This window comes from Rattus norvegicus, chromosome 4 (genome assembly GCF_036323735.1).
Source record: "Rattus norvegicus strain BN/NHsdMcwi chromosome 4, GRCr8, whole genome shotgun sequence".
NCBI classification, from domain to species: Eukaryota; Metazoa; Chordata; class Mammalia; order Rodentia; family Muridae; genus Rattus; species Rattus norvegicus.
Genome location: NC_086022.1, coordinates 33808982 through 33825702, shown reverse-complemented (window position 1 = coordinate 33825702; position 16721 = coordinate 33808982). Strand labels below are relative to the sequence as shown.

At 45.0% G+C, this 16721-nt stretch overlaps 1 protein-coding gene across 2 annotated transcripts; it reads right to left on the bottom strand.

The window, feature by feature from the left end:
- Positions 1-3478: 3478 nt before the first annotated feature.
- On the bottom strand, positions 3479-16677 carry Peg10 (paternally expressed 10). 2 transcript variants are annotated; one of them, NM_001401336.1, is made up of 3 exons: positions 16470-16677; positions 12312-12398; positions 3479-9924 (listed from the first exon to the last, which is right to left on the bottom strand). In NM_001401336.1, the coding sequence occupies exon 3, from the start codon at positions 9812-9814 to the stop codon at positions 8588-8590; it is 1227 nt and encodes a 408-aa protein (NP_001388265.1). In that variant the 5' UTR covers positions 9815-9924; positions 12312-12398; positions 16470-16677; the 3' UTR covers positions 3479-8587.
- Positions 16678-16721: the final 44 nt, after the last annotated feature.

Genomic DNA, 16721 nt, shown 5'->3' with positions numbered 1-16721 from the left:
CCTTATACACCACCCCTCTTCTTATACACCACCCCTCTCCTTATACACCTCCCCTCTCCTTATACACCACCCCACTTCTTATACACCACTCCTCCCCTTATACACCCCCTCCCCTTATACACTACCCCTCCTTTTCTACACCACCTCTCTCCTTATATACCACCCCTCTGCTTATACACCACCCCTCCCCTTATACACTATCCCTCCATTTCTACACCACCCCTCTTCTTATACACCACCCCTCTTCTTATACACCACCCCTCTTCTTATACACCACCCCTCCCCTTATACACCACCCTTCCATTTCTATATCACCCCTCCCCTTATATACCACCCCTCTCCTTATACACCACCCCTCCCCTTATACACCACTTCTTTCCTTATACACCACCCCTCTCCTTATACACCACCTCTCTACTTATACAACACCCCTCCTCTTATACACCACCCCTCTCCTTATAAACCACCCCTCTCCTTATATACTACCCTTCCATTTCTACACCACCCCTCTCTTTATACACCACCCCTCTCCTTATACACGACCCCTCTTCTTATACACCACCCCTCCCCTTATACACTACCCCTCCCTTTCTACACCACCCCTCTCCTTATACACCACCCCTCCCCTTATACACCACCCCTCTCCTTATAAACCACCCCTCTCCTTATAAACCACCCCTCTTCTTATACACCACCCCTCTTCTTATACACCACCCCTCTCCTTATACACCTCCCCTCTCCTTATACACCACCCCTCTTCTTATACACCACTCCTCCCCTTATACACCACCCCTCTTCTTATACACTACCCCTCTCCTTATACACAAACCCTCTCCTTATACACCACCTCTCTCCTTATACAACACCCCTCCTCTTATACACCACCCCTCTCCTTATACACCACCCCTCTTCTTATACATGACCCCTCTTCTTATACACCACCCCTCTTCTTATACACCACCCCTCTCCTTATACACCACCCCTCTTCTTATATACTACCCCTCCCCTTATACACTACCCCTCCCTTTCTACACAACCCCTCTCCTTATACACCACCCCTCTTCTTATACACCACCCCTCTTCTTATACACCACCCCTCCCCTTATACACTACCCCTCCCTTTCTACACCACCCCTCTCCTTATACACCACCCCTCCCCTTATACACCACCCCTCTCCTTATAAACCACCCCTCTCCTTATACACCACCCCTCTTCTTATACATGACCCCTCTTCTTATACACCACCCCTCTTCTTATACACCACCCCTCTCCTTTTACACCACCCCTCTTCTTATACACGACCGCTCTTCTTATACACCACCCCTCTTCTTATACACCACCCCTCTCCTTATACACCACCCCTCTTCTTATACACTACCCCTCCCTTTCTACACTACCCCTCCCTTTCTACACCACCCCTCTCCTTATACACGACCCCTCTTCTTATACACGACCCCTCTTCTTATACACCACACCTCCCCTTATACACTACCCCTCCCTTTCTACACCACCCCTCTCCTTATACACCACCCCTCCCCTTATACACCACCCCTCTCCTTATAAACCACCCCTCTCCTTATACACCACCCCTCTTCTTATACACCACCCCTCTTCTTATACACCACCCCTCTCCTTATACACCTCCCCTCTCCTTATACACCACCCCTCTTCTTATACACCACTCCTCCCCTTATACACCACCCCTCTTCTTATACACGACCCCTCTTCTTATACACTACCCCTCCCTTTCTACACTACCCCTCCCTTTCTACACCACCCCTCTCTTTATACACCACCCCTCTCCTTATACACGACCCCTCTTCTTATACACCACCCCTCCCCTTATACACTACCCCTCCCTTTCTACACCACCCCTCTCCTTATACACCACCCCTCCCCTTATACACCACCCCTCTCCTTATAAACCACCCCTCTCCTTATACACCACCCCTCTTCTTATACACCACCCCTCTTCTTATACACCACCCCTCTCCTTACACACCTCCCCTCTCCTTATTCACCACCCCTCTTCTTATACACCGCTCCTCCCCTTATACACCACCCCTGTTCTTATACACTACCCCTCTCCTTATACACAAACCCTCTCCTTATACACCACCCCTCTCCTTATACACCACCCCTCTTCTTATATACGACCCCTCTTCTTATACACCACCCCTCTTCTTATACACCACCTCTCTCCTTATACACCACCCCTCTTCTTATACACTACCCCTCCCCTTATACACTACCCCTCCCTTTCTACACCACCCCTCTCCTTATACACCACCCCTCCCCTTATACACCACCCCTCTCCTTATAAACCACCCCTCTCCTTATCCACCACCCCTCTTCTATACACCACCCCTCTCCTTATACACCACCCCTCTCCTTATACACCACCCCTCTTCTTATACACCACTCCTCCCCTTATACACTACCCCTCCATTTCTACACCACCCCTCTTCTTATACACCACCCCTCTTCTTATACACCACCCCTCTTCTTATACACCACCCCTCTTCTTATACACCACCCCTCTCCTTATACACCACCCCTCTTCTTATACACTACCCCTCCCCTTATACACTACCCCTCCCTTTCTACACCACCCCTCTCCTTATACACCACCCCTCTCCTTATACACCACCCCTCTACTTACATACTACCTCTTCCCATGGACCCCCTAACCCCACACCTTTAGTGTCTCTGTCTTCTTCCCCATCGCACTCATACATCTCAAGAGTCCCAATTGTATTGAATCATATCCACTGTAATGCCACTGTGTTGCCATTAGTTGGTGGGCTTAGTTATCAGCCTTTTGTGGCTCCTAGGATATTGCATATTATTTTTATCATTATTATTATTAGGTTCTGTGATTATTGTATTCTTCATCTAAAACCCCATTCCAAATTTATTCAATTTATACCCCTCTTGCCACCAGTTCCCATCTCCCACTCTGCCCTGGGATCCTATTGACCTATTTGCCAACTTTCCCCATCTCCCATTCATCTCTTTTCCAAGAAATACTGAGGTTGGATCACTAATCACTATTAATTGTTTGCTTTCTCACACATGGGTTTTATAAATTGGCCTCCTGGTGTGTTCTAGTCTGGGTATATCATTGGTAAGAGTCTATGTGAATGGTATATTAATGAATTTCAAGTGTTCCAAGTCATAATAGGATTAATAATCATTGTTATGGAATCTGTTGTGAGGGGATGACTTTGTTAACCTCACAGCTTGACGGAGTTAGCATGCTGGGTATTATCATTGATGATGTACTGTGTGACAGGTGACACCACCCCCAGGCCAAACTTGTTCCCATACCCACTCTTCCCCACCAACTCTTTTTCCATTTGGCCCCTCCCCAACCCCTTATCTTCCTAGCTCCCACCCTTTGTCAGTGCAGAACCATCCCACCACTCCTCCCTCCATTCTTATGCCAGTGGGCGCTGAAATAATCAGGACACAATATGCCTTAACCACTAAGTCTTTATTTATTGAATTTTTATTGTAACATCCATACAGTTTTAGTAATACAAAGAAATAGAGTAAAGAGAATACAGTAATATAGTTTGAAGGGTGGGGTTGGGAGGGGGGGAGGAAAGAAGGGGTAGGTTGTGGAGGGGGGGAGGAAGAAGTGGTAGGTTGGGGAGGATTGAAGAGGGAGTGGGTTATGGAGGGGGGAAGGAGAAATAGTGAGTTAGGAAGGGGAGGGGTGGGCTATGGAGTTAGAGGGAAAAGGGGGTTGGTTAGAGATTGGGGATGGAAGAAGAAGTTTAAGGAGGAGAGAGAGAAGGGATAGGGAAAGAGCTTTTATTCATCATTTTCCTACAATTTCCATTAACATTTACCATTCAACATTACAACCTTCATTCCAGCAACAGTTTTATCAAATGATGACTGTCATCTGGCAATCCTAAAATCCCTTGAGTTCATTCCCAGAGCCTGTATTAGATTTCTCTAATCATCTTTTACCTTTCACTAGAATTTTATCCATGTCCAATTCACTTCTAAAACACTGATTTCCCTGTAGTTCCCTCTGAGCTCGACTATAAAGGTACAGTTGTAGGGGTAAGTGACAAATAAGTACACTCGTCCACTTGTTGAGGTATTTGATCTAACTTATCCTATGTAATCTATCTTATCCTATGTGATCTACCTTATCCTATCTTATCCTAACTTATCCTAACTTATCCTATCTTATCCTAACTTATCCTAACTTATCCTAACTTATCCTAACTTATCCTAACTTCTTAATTTCCTAAATTACCCACCCACCTATGATTACTTAACAGTCCCTCCCAGCCCAAAATACTTATGATTATCTATCCCCTATTCTTAATTGACTATAGGAAAAAAGAAAAAACAAAAAAGAAAAACAATGCAATGTTTGACAACTCAACAGCAAAACTCTGAAACAAGCAAAACAATCCATTCCCATTAGATGCGTGTTCCCTCTCCAGCTGAATATGTAGCATGATTCCTGCAGACTCTTCTCTTCCACAGGCGGTCCTTCATGACTGGTCAGGTCTCTCCGACAGGATGCTCTCTGTTGCTAATTGGAAAGGTGTGGGATGCGGGATGTCCAAGAGGATACCTGTAAACTTAGACACAAGACTAGACTGCACCGTACAGATGCCCATCTCAAATCACTCTCAGCAAAATGCCTCCTGGTACAAACGAAACTGACTTTGTGGTGAACTTCATGACCAGCAATAGAAACTCTCACACCTCCTTCATCTTTAATCAATAAGGACTGCAAATTTGGGCCCACAGCCAATTAGTTCATTTTGTTAGTTTATATTCTCCTCCCATTCCAACTTTCTTTTTTCTTACCAATAAATGAATGAAGGCATTTTTGTTGGAAATGCCGAAATTGAAAGAAAAAATTTGAACAATGTAAATTTGATCAACAGAAGCAAATTGAATAGAGAGAAAGGAAACTTAACAAAATTTCAGTACTATAGAGTAAATTTACGATCACTTATCCTTAACACCTAACATTATAGAAAATACATATAGAATTAAAGCATCGTACACACTGCCAAACAGTCACTGGCAAGCTTCAGAACAATCCAGTGTCAGGGATGTCCTCTGCGAGCTATGAACTCACACCAGCATGATCTTCTTGACTGAGGTGGTCAACTTCTCCAATCATTTGCTTGCGGGAGTGGCAAATGTCCGTGTGTATATGCCAGGGCTGCAGATGATGACCCATTTCTAGGCCCTCTGCAGCTTGAAGTTCAAATGAGTTAAAAATGCATGAAGGATAGGATGGAGATCTGAGGTAAACTGAAGCAATGTTTCATAAAGTAAATCAGAAACACAAATGCACCATTTCAAAGTAAGACTGGAAAACACTCAGTGATTGACAAGCTTTCTGATTCCCAGTGAACAAGAATCAATAGCCAATTAGGTTCTTCTTTTAATATGAGTAATTTCTCTTGGTGATTTTTAAAGGCCAAATTGATAGAATTGAGATTGTACTGTAATTCAACAGAAATTCTGAAGGCATAGTCAACACTTTAAAATCCTATAAAAAAAAAACAAAATAACAAGAACAAAAACAATGAGAAAAAAAAATCCACTAAACTACTTAAAACATGCAAGGTTAAGAAAGAGATAACGCTGATGGAAAAGAAACTTCACCATCAAGATTCTTCTTCGACAGGTAAACTGAAATAAAAACCATGTTATGTCCTACTGCTCAAACTGTGTTTGGCAATGGGAGACTGTGCTGAGACGCATGCTCCCTTAGGCCTGCCTCTTTCTTCTTGCACAGCAGCAAAACGGAGTCTCAGCAATCAGGCAGAACGGTGACAAATCTTGCAGCAGGGTTAATGGTAGTAGTTGAGAATCAAACAGAAAGAGAGGTTGAACAAATGTTTCAAGGTAGTAGCAAGAGACTTCATTCTTCGACGTTCGTATCTTCAAGACGATGCCCAGTGCTCTAAAAAAGCCCCAAGTCCTTGGGTACATGTGATTTGCACCAGAATGTGAAGGCACACTCACAAGTCAGTCTGAGAGAGCACTTCCTTTTCAAGCTGAGGTGTTTCGTGTTGCAGAGAACCAGTCGAGTTGCTGCTCCTTGAAAATTAACGGAATCATGAAGATGGAGTTTGAAGATGGTGAAGTTTCATAGGGTGCAGCAAGAGGATCACGGAAGCCTTTCTATACTGCACCTAAAAGTCTGGCTTCCTTCATAAGGTGCCCGGGATACGGGCAGGTCACGTCTTCCTTCCTTCTCTTCTTCCTCTTCTCTCCCTCTGTATGAAACCAGCATGTCCTGTGCTCGTATCAGCTTCTTTGTAAAGACAATTGGCAGCCTCTGTTTGAGATGGTGAGAGGTTTTAAGACTTAAAACCGAGGCCTATCAACTTACAAATTGGCAGTCACGATGGAAACTGACTTTAGATCTGCATGCGTTTATGCCTCAGAAGGCCTGAAGATCCAATAGCATACAGTCATTGATTGAGAAGCCGCACAGGATCAAGTTGAGGGCAGAGAGTACGAAGGACGTGACAAATATCTATGCGGCACTGTAGGATGATGCTGGTGGAGGTGGCGGCGGCGGTGGAGGTGGTGGCGGCGGCGGCGGTGGCGGTGGTGGCTGTGGAGGAGGATACTGGGGCACTGGAGGCTGGCGGTGCATATTTGGACACCAGGTGATGACAACAGGTACAAGGATGATTCTTCCATGAATATCTCGTCCGACTGGGTACCATGCAGTCATCGTGTGCTGACCTGAATAGACGACATAGGCAGGAAATGGGTAGCCAGGAACTTGGACAAATTCGCCATAGGTTGCCAGGTGTGCAGGGTCTCCCATATTTGGAAGAGACAGGCGAAGGTACTGATTTTGGATGGTGCCATTCTGTGGAGCTCGGCAATTGTAAGTGACTTGGAGTTTCCACCCTCTTTTCACTTGCAGGACTTGGGCTCCATTCGGTGCAACTGTTGGGGTCATGAGTCCATCTTTCACATTCCTGTCCACGAAATTTCTCAGGGCAGCCATTTCAGATTCAGACAGTGAGTACAAATGTCCACTGGGGATGCTGTGCGCTCCAGGAATCGTCTCGATGTGAGGGTCCACCAGCCGGTGACCCGGATAGACATGCTCATCCACAGGTGTGTACACATTCTGGACGTAGTAATACCTCACAGGTTGGAAAACTCTGAATCCAGCCACTTGGTAGAAGAAAGGTTGGTTTGGTTGCAAATTCGGATGCAAATTTGGATGCACATTTGGATACAGATTCGGATGCACATTTGGATACAGATTCGGATTCAGGTGAGGATTCAGGTGAGGGTTCAGGTGAGGGTTCAGGTGAGGGTTCAGGTGAGGATTCAGGTGAGGATTCAGATGAGGATTCAGATGAGGGTTCAGATGAGGATTTATGTGTGGATCCTGATGGGGACCCTGATGAGGATCCTGATGGGGACCCTGGTGGGGACCCTGGTGGGGATCCTGGTGGGGACCCTGGTGGGGACCCTGGTGGGGATCCTGATGAGGACCCTGATGGGGACCCTGATGAGGATCCTGATGGGGACCCTGATGGGGACCCTGGTGGGGATCCTGGTGGGGATCCTGCTGGGGATCCTGCTGGGGATCCTGCTGGGGATCCTGCTGGGGATCCTGCTGGGGATCCTGCTGGAGATCCTGCTGGAGATCCTGCTGGGGATCTGGATGCAGCTGCTGAGACAGATCCGGAGGCTGAGGGGAATCCGGAGGAGGATGGTCATGTGAATCCGGACGGTGACACGGTTCTGGATGGTTCCGTGGATCTGGATACAGAAGGTGCTGCATATCCGAATGCAGATGGTGGTACAGATAGTGCTGTAATTCCGGATGCAGATGGTGCTGCAGATAGTGCTGCAGCTCTGGCCGCAGGTGGTGCTGCAGATAGTGCTGCAGCTCTGGCTGCAGACACTGCTGCAGATAGTTCAGCACTTGCGGATGCAGATGCTGCTGCAGATAGTGCTGCACTTCTGGATGCAGACGTTGCTGCAGATGCTGCTGCAGAGAGAGAAAGGGGTCTGGATGCACATGCTGCTGCAAATTCGGATGCACATTCGGATGTAGAGGAGGATGCGGTACTGGAAATAGTAGAGGAGGAGGTATCTGAGCAAACACGCGGCAGCGAAGTCGGCAGTAATCAGAGTTGAAGACAATGGAGCGAGCGCTCCAGGTAATATTCGGGTCATGTGTGCTCAGCCAACGAATTCCCAGGACAATAGGAAAGAAAGGAGACTGAGTCACATCAAAGGACAGTATCTCTCGGTGGTCTCCCAGGTCAACTATCAGGTGATGCGTTTCCAGAATGATTGGGCCAGAGGCAATAGGATGTCCATCAATGGCTTCAACCATAATTGGCCATTCTTTGATTCTTAGAGGAATTGCATTTTGAATGACGAAATTTTGATCGATAAAGTTGCCAGATGCACCAGAATCAATCATAGCGCGGACGAAGAGGGTGGGTCTTCCAGGGATATGGATTTGAAGCATCACCTGAAGATGGGGAGTCGAAGCCTCCGAGGGTGGGGACCTTATTATTTCTGGCCCTGTCGCTGAAGGTCCCCCTACAGCGGGGCCGGGGAGTTTCCCGACGGTGAATTTTTAGAGGCTTTCGCTGGACACGTGTCGGCAAAATGTCCTCCGTTGCCACAGTATAGACATAAGTTCATTTTGCGGCGTCTTTCTTTTTCTTCCTGGGACAGGCGCATGCGGGCACCTCCCACGGGCTCAGTGGGATCAGGCTGGTTGACTGGAGGCATCGCCGAGGCACTTGGTAAGGAATCGGAACTGTCATCATCATCATCTTCGTCATCATCATTATTGTCATCATCATCATTAGCAGCAGCGGCGGCGGCGGCGGCAGCAGCGGCAGCGGCGGCGGCGGCGGCGGCGGCGGCGGCGGCGGCGGCAGCAGCAGCAGCAGCAGCACGCTCACGGGTCAGCCTTCTCTCGATGTGAATGCACAGAGTGATCAGATCAGTCAGAGTCTTGGGATCCTCCTGGCGAGACAGCTCTGCTCGAATGTCGTCGTTGAGGCCTTCCTGGAACTGATCAATCAGGGCAGGCTCCGTCCAATCCAAGTCCTGGGCAATCATCTGGAATGCATTGGAGTAGTCCACAATAGAACTTGGGCCCTGACGCAGACGTCTGATCTTGCGTTTGGCAGCTTCACGTCTCTGAGGGTCTTCAAACACGTGCTTCAGCTCCATCATAAAGGCAGTGTAGTTGTGCATCAGGTAATTGCATCTTTCCAGCTTGGCAGAAGCCCAGCGGGCGGCACGGCCAGTCAGCATGCTTGTCACGAAGCATACACGGACACGGTCAACTGAGAAATCTCTGGTGCTCCTTTCCATGAACATCTGGCACTGGTATATGAAAGGACCCAGCAAGTCAGGGTTGCCATCAAACTTCTCAGGAAGGTCTTCAAGGTCATCATCGGTGTAGAGTGCTGGGGCAGCGGCCGCTGCAGCACCTTGAAGCTCAAGGTCATCATCATCACTGTCCTCAGGGACACTGATTTGAACCTGCTCAGGTTCAGGCTCAATTTCATCATCATCATAGTCATCTAAATGATCCAGGAAACTGTAGCTCTGTGCGAGTAGCTCCACCTGGTCCAGCAGGCTGATATTCTCAAACTGCCTGTTCATCTGTTCTTCAAAGTCGATCTCTTCAGGGAACTCCTCCTGTTCCTCGACGTTGGGCACGCTCTCGGGAGCATTGTTGTTGTTGTTGTCGTTGGGTGGTGGAGGAGGAGGTGGCGGCGGGCAGTCCGAGGAACCACCCGAAGCCATGGTGGTGGAAGGGGCCCTCCCAGGTGTGGCTTCACTCCTCTAGGGAGGGAGCCCTGGATCCTGGGACCCTTGTGGTCCGCGTGGTTTTGGTTTTTAAGACCCGCCTGTTCCTGTAAATGACAACAAAAGCATACATTCAACAAATACATTCAAAGCAGTTGCTATAAGCTGGGATTTAAGTGTTCAAAGATTCCTTGATAATTATCAGTTGATAATTAATCAACAGAATGCATGCCCTCAAGAGGAAGAGGTAATCATTCACAAAATAATTAAAAACATACTACTTCTTGATGTCCAGATATCCTAAATGTTTCTTCTCCTAAGAAGCCATCTGCTTTTTATAATTAACAATATACGTCCTTCATCAGTAGCACAAATACCTATACGATCTATAAAAGAAAGGGGACAATGGCCAACAAGCAAGTTTGGGGTTTGTTTGTTTGTTTTGGGTACGGAGGTCGCACACCAAGAAACTTCCAACGCAGAGATAAATAGGAAACAAATTATGCAAAATAATTCCAACATCATACCTTTTACTAATAAGAATGTTAGTAGAAAATAACAGTCCTAATCAATAAGAAACCACACGCATGAGAGGTGGGTATTAAAACCATAATTCCTGTACTCATTACCTCTGAAAAAAATCAAAGCAGTTGGCCAAATCTCACATCAGAGGTGCACCCTTAACAATGAAGACTTAACTATCAAATCAAATGACAACCACTATCACAAAAGCCACAAAATTATCTAATTGCTTTTATGACCACAAATTAACTTCCTCGGGAGAATTCTCTATGGGCCAGAAAAGGACTGAACAGCTCAGGGGGATGTCAGTTTACTTTATTAGGCAACCATTAAACAAATATTAATTGATGCCTCCTTGGAAGAAACGGACTATATACTAGAACATTTTTTTTAAAATGCCTGATACTAGCACACTTCAAAAAGCCATCATGTTTTAATTAATAATTTATTAATTAATTTAATTAAATAATATAGGTAAGGGGGATAGGGGGTGAAAGGGTAGAAGGGTGAGGGATGGGAGGGGGAGAAACTTCTCAGAGGCAAAGGGGAGGGGGAAGGGGTTGAAGAAGGAGGGGTGGGGAGGAAGGGAGAAACATTTGGAATGTAGACAAGTAAAAATAACTTAATAAAAAAGAAGTCTAAAAAGATAACATAGGTAGAAATCACTGAATTATAACTCTTAACTGACTAATAAGGTTATTAATTATATAACAAAAGGCTACTTTCTGTCTAAGTGGGGAGGGTCTATGACTATTGCAACTTAGGCATCGTGAGTCTAAAGATACTTAAAAATTTTACTTTATTAGTCAAAGTAATACAGAACTTCATTTGCATTAAAGGTCACTAGTATGTAGCCTTTAGTTTTTAATTGAACATTTTCAAAAGGGCCCCGCCCAAAGGCTCATAAGATTAAGGTGTAATGAACATGAATTCTAAGTAGGTGAGTAACTCCGTGTGGGGGGGAACATATGTTTAAATGTTTTCATTGTGATTACAGTGAAATCGCAGCACAGTGTCTGCCTATATACTTCCTGAGAAATAGGGTTCAATGGAATTAGAGTGATTAATACTTATGTATTTGTGAGGCTCTTGAATTATAAAAATTTAAATAATTGTAGTAAAGAACAAAAAGTTCAAAACTTTGTAATTAGACAGTTCAGCAAACTTTTAAAAAAGTTTAATAAAGTTTATTAAAGTTAAAGAAAATATGAAAGTTTGAGCTTATAAACAACTTTGAAGTTTAAAGCTTAAAACTTTAAAGTTTTGAAAACTTGGTACTTGGACAGTCTAGCAAACTTTTTAAAAAGTTTAACAAAGTTTATTGAAGTTTTAAAAAAACATTTGAAAAGTTTGAACTTGGGGTTGGGGATTTAGCTCAGTGGTAGCCCTGGGTTTGGTCCCCAGCTCCAAAAAAAAGAAAAGAAAAAAAAAAAAGTTTGAACTTACAAACAACTTTGAAGTTTAAAGCTTAAAACTTTAGAAAGTTTTGAAAACTTTGTAATTGGACAGTCTAGCAAACTTTTTAAAGAATTTAACAAAGTTTATTGAAGTTACAATAACTTTATGTTTGAACTTACAACTTTTAAGTTTAAAGCTTAAAACTTTTTTGAAAGTTGTTTGGAAAGTTTAAAACTTTTTAATAGTTACAAACTTGTAATTAAAAAAAGCTCACTACAAGTTTAGGATATAAAGTTTAAAACTTTTGAACAGTCATAAGTTTAAAGGTAAGTTTTTTCCTTTGATCAATCAAGGCAAAATGGGTACTAACTAATTTCCATGAAACTAAAAAGATAAAAACTTTTTAATTAGAAAAGTTAGCTAATATTTTAACCTGTTGAATATTTTTTTTAAAAAAAGGAAAACTGACATCCCACATGATACCTGTTCATCCTTGTCCCCTCCCCCCTGCTTTCTTAACAAACACTGCAACCCCCCACCCCAACCTTTTAAGCCCCTCCCCTGTGATAACCACCTGGAGATATTTTCCTTTTGTCTTAAGTTGTTCCTATGGCATTTCCAATAAGCAGAGCACACAGGTGACTAAAGTGTGACTTGTCATCTAGAAAAGAAAAAAGAAAAAAAAACCTTCAAAATATAAATTAAAACCTTTCTTAAGATGGTCTCAGAGAGGCCTAGTACAGACTGACTCAGGTCAGGAAGGTTTAGCCCTACTGGGCTGGGCTTTATTGTGGCCAGGTCTGGTGGACATTAACAGCTATAAAAGACAGCTAACTATAGGTCAGAATCTGCATTAGGAAACCAGCAATCAATCATTTAATTAATTAGTAAGATCATTTAAAGTGGGCTTAGAGCTAAGATAATGGGGAGGTGCTGTACTCCCACAACTTGGGGTGTGCCCCTCCCATCAAGATATTCAAGGGGGCTTGCTTTTGCTTTTTAATAATACAATGCTGGTTAAACAAATTAAGTGCCTCATTTGGCAGGTGAGGTCACCAGTTGAAGATCTGTGACCTTCACCACTCCCAGGCCTTACCCCTGGGGAGAGGGGGGACTTGCAATTTTGGGGTGGGACTCTACTCCAAAACTGAGTAGTTAGTTTTAATCGTAAAAAGTAATAGGATCTTGGGCAAACTGGTTAACAGTAATCATAAACAAGGAATGACAATGTTTACTGTTGGGCAGCACAGGTTGATGATGAGCAAGAAGCATTTTGACTTCATTTTAATTTCACTTAAAAATTGTGGCTCCTCAAATTCCCCCTTAAAGGGCTGGACTGGTTGGGGGGAATGGGGGGATGGGTGAGCTCCCATTCCTGAAAACTGAGTTCACACTGTATAAGCCAAGCTGCTTGAGACAGGACCATATTTATATGATAATTAAGTTTTAGTCAATTAAAAATAAACAAATAAATTTGATTAATTATTAACTCTTTAAAATGACTTCTTCCAAGTTTTAATTCCCCTGAACACAAAGAGCAATAATAGTAAGTAAAATCATATGTAAATGTCTCATTAGGAAATGAAACACCATTAGTCAACTTTTAGTTGCTTTAAAATCTCCTTTTCTTAGTATTACCTGGATTATTTGTGCAATATAATTTGCATACATTTTTTCAGTATTTTGAATCTCTTTAATATACAGACAAAATTTACAAAGCATGCATTTCAAGCTGTAATTATAAGCATATATACATCCCACAGATAGTTATACACTAGGGAGGGGCATTAAGAAGGCAAGAGCTTGGTGGAGCAAAAGCCCCTGTTTCTCCCTCATAGTCTATAATATATGGAACCAGATTTTTTTAAAATTGCTTCATTAATTTAGAAACATTTTGGCTTCTCTGTAAATTATACAGATGTTTAATTAAGCCAGTTGAAACAATCTATGTCTTACAATGTAACCACTCTGTTACATCATGCAAAATTTAAATGTCAATATGTAGCATTAATAACCCACTTGCCCCAAGTGTAAATTAGCTTTTTATGAAAAAAGCTAATTACTTGGGACACCAAATAATTAGCTTTTTATGAAAAAAGCTAATTACTTGGAATAACAAATAATTAGCTTTTTATGAAAAAAGCTAATTATTTGGAATATAACTTAGTTGATTCACATTATAATTACAGCTTACATTACTGAAGTTCAAAAACATACTTTTTTAAAAAGAAACTTTTAATTGTGTTTTCAAAAGGGGCAGCAACTCAACTCAGGACAGCAAAGCACCATAGGAAAAAGGCACAAAAATCCAAAAAAGCCTGAAGGCCAGCAGCAAGACAATAATTTATTCGGACTTCAACACACAATTAATTAATCCTTACTATGCGCCAAGCACACCTTTACAAGCAGGCCAGGCAGGCCCAATCACCTAGAATTTTTAAGAAACAAAAACAACAACAAACCTGTTCTACGCTAATAAACATCTCTCCCAGAAGCCAAGCTATAACACCAAAGCCACTGAAAACTCCTAAGAAACACAGTGCTCGTCACCTCTGTCTTTGTAGTTACCAAAGCATTTAATTTCAGGAAGTCCAATGGTGTCTTGATAAAATAATTAAATTTGAAAATATTAAATTTAATTTTTAATTTAAAATAAAATTAAAATTAATTGCCTTCATTGCTTTAAGGCATCAGCTACGTCTTCTTACTAGTTCCCATATCCCACTATCAGGAGTTTTAATTGTGGGATCTTTTTATTTAATAATGCAATGCACTTATTAAAAGTGCATTTGCTTGCCAGGTATACTTATTATTGTGACTGTTAATTATTCTTATTATTCTTATATTTACTAGACACCTGTGGACAAAAAGTAAAACCGCGCAACAGAGAAACCGCAGGGAGGCGGGGCTGTGCAGCCAGGCTCAGACAGGGCAGAGGCGCACTTGCGCAGTGGAGGCATACCTGAAGGGAGGGGCTGCGGCCCACAGTGCGCAGGCGCAGGCAGGCTGAGGGAAGGCGGGGCTCTAGGCCTCCTCAGAGGAGGAGCTATGGGAGGAGCTGGACATTAAGAGAGGCGGGACCTGGGCCGGCCTCCTAGGAGGAGGCGGGCTAAGGGAAAGGCGGGGCCTTGTCAGGCCGCCTCAGAGGAGGCGGGCCTTGAGGGCGGGGGCTAAGTAGGCTGTCCCAAAGGCATCAGCACTCGGGAGGTGGGGCCTGTGGAAGCATGTTCTGGAAAGGCGCGCGACAGGCGACGCGCGCAGACGAGGCGCGCAACCTCTCTGCAGATGAGACAAGGCTAGGATGGGCGGGGCAGGTCTGAGACTGGCTGCTACAGGGCTGCAGAATGTCTGCATGCCTCCCCCCGCCCCCCTACCTCCCCGACCCCTCCCAACCACCAAATTCCTTCCGTAGAGCAAGAGCAAACCCCCACCTCCCATCTCGGCTTCGGACCCACCCAGCAAACCGGACTGTCTCCACAAACTGTTGCTGGACACCAATTCGTGCCCCCGAGTCTATTGCACCGTCACCTCAATCAATCACCACTAGACAAGGCAGCCCATTCTGCCATCTCCAAAATCCAGCACCCCTCCACTCTACTGCCGTAAGCAGGAGTCCCGTGGGCAGAATGTTAAACACCAATTTTTGGCCTCTCAGGGCTCCATTTTGTCTACCACCACCACCATCATGCAGATGGACGTCTGACCAGAAAACGCAACGCGTTTTGATCCGAAAGGTAAACCTGTGTCGCCTCTTCCCCGAGGAGAGAGTTGTACTCTCTCGTCTTTCCAACGCTACACTACTTTCCGCGTAGCTCGAGTCTGCACGTCTTTTGCCTCTGCCGCAGTTTGTAGCGCATTTCTAAGCCCACTCTTGTTGCGCTTTTGCATTTTGTGACTCTCCTGCAGCTCGGAATTGAGTGCGTGAAGCAAGGAGTCGGTTTGTGTATCTCTGGAGTTCGGGCTGGTTTGTGGCGCATGAAGCGCCGGTTCGCCCGTTCGCCCGTTCGCCAGTTCGCTCGTTCGTACAGCGAAGCGCATGAAGCGCCCATTAGTACACTGAAGGCATGAAGCGCCCATTAGTACATCGAAGCGCATTAAGCACTCATTAGTACATCGAAGCGCATGGCGCCCATTAGTACATCGCAGCGCGTTAAGCGCCTATTAGACGATCGAAGCGTAAGAAGCGCCCATCAGTTCGTGCCGCATGGAGCGCCTATTAGTATTTCGTAGCGCATGAAGCGCCTATTAGTATTTCGTAGCGCGTAAAGCGCCTATTAGTATTTTGTAGCGCATGAAGCGCCCGTTAGTTCAGCACAGCGCAAGAAGCAGCCGTCTGCAGCGCAACTAAAGCGCTTATCCGTTTGTAGCGCGGCATTCAAGCGCCAAAGAGTAGCGGAGTAGCCAGCCACTTTGCAGCGCATTTGAGGAGCTCATCGCAATTCGGTCCGTAGCTCATGTGCGTCTGCAGCTCATCGCTGTCCGCAGCTCATGCGTCTACTGACCAATGCTGGACGCGAGTCATGGAAACCGAAGTCCCGGACCCAAAGCCGTGAAGACTTGCTTTCCATGCTCTCGTCTCAGGATGCGGCCACTGAAGGCAGGCGTGACAAAATTCGCGAGGAGATATTCTGGGGGCGCTACTTTATCTCCCGCAGCTCCTGGGAAGAAAAATCGGGGATTGCGTGTGATCATTTTCGGGTAAAAAAAAAAAAAATCCTCACCGCATACTCACCACACGAGGATCCTCTGCGATGACACGAAGGATGAGGGGTCCGGCGACGGCCGGGCCCACTGGGTGACCGCGGTCCGGAGAAGGCTCCGGACCGCAGCCCACTCAGCGGACCTTGGCGAAGCTTGGTGGACCTTCTCGGTTGGTGGCTCTCCTCAGGTCGTAGTTGGTCAGGATTCTTCGACACACACCAACTGAAGTTGGAAACGCGTGTACCGAGAGCCCGGACTGCTTGCCTTATATAGAGAGATCCTA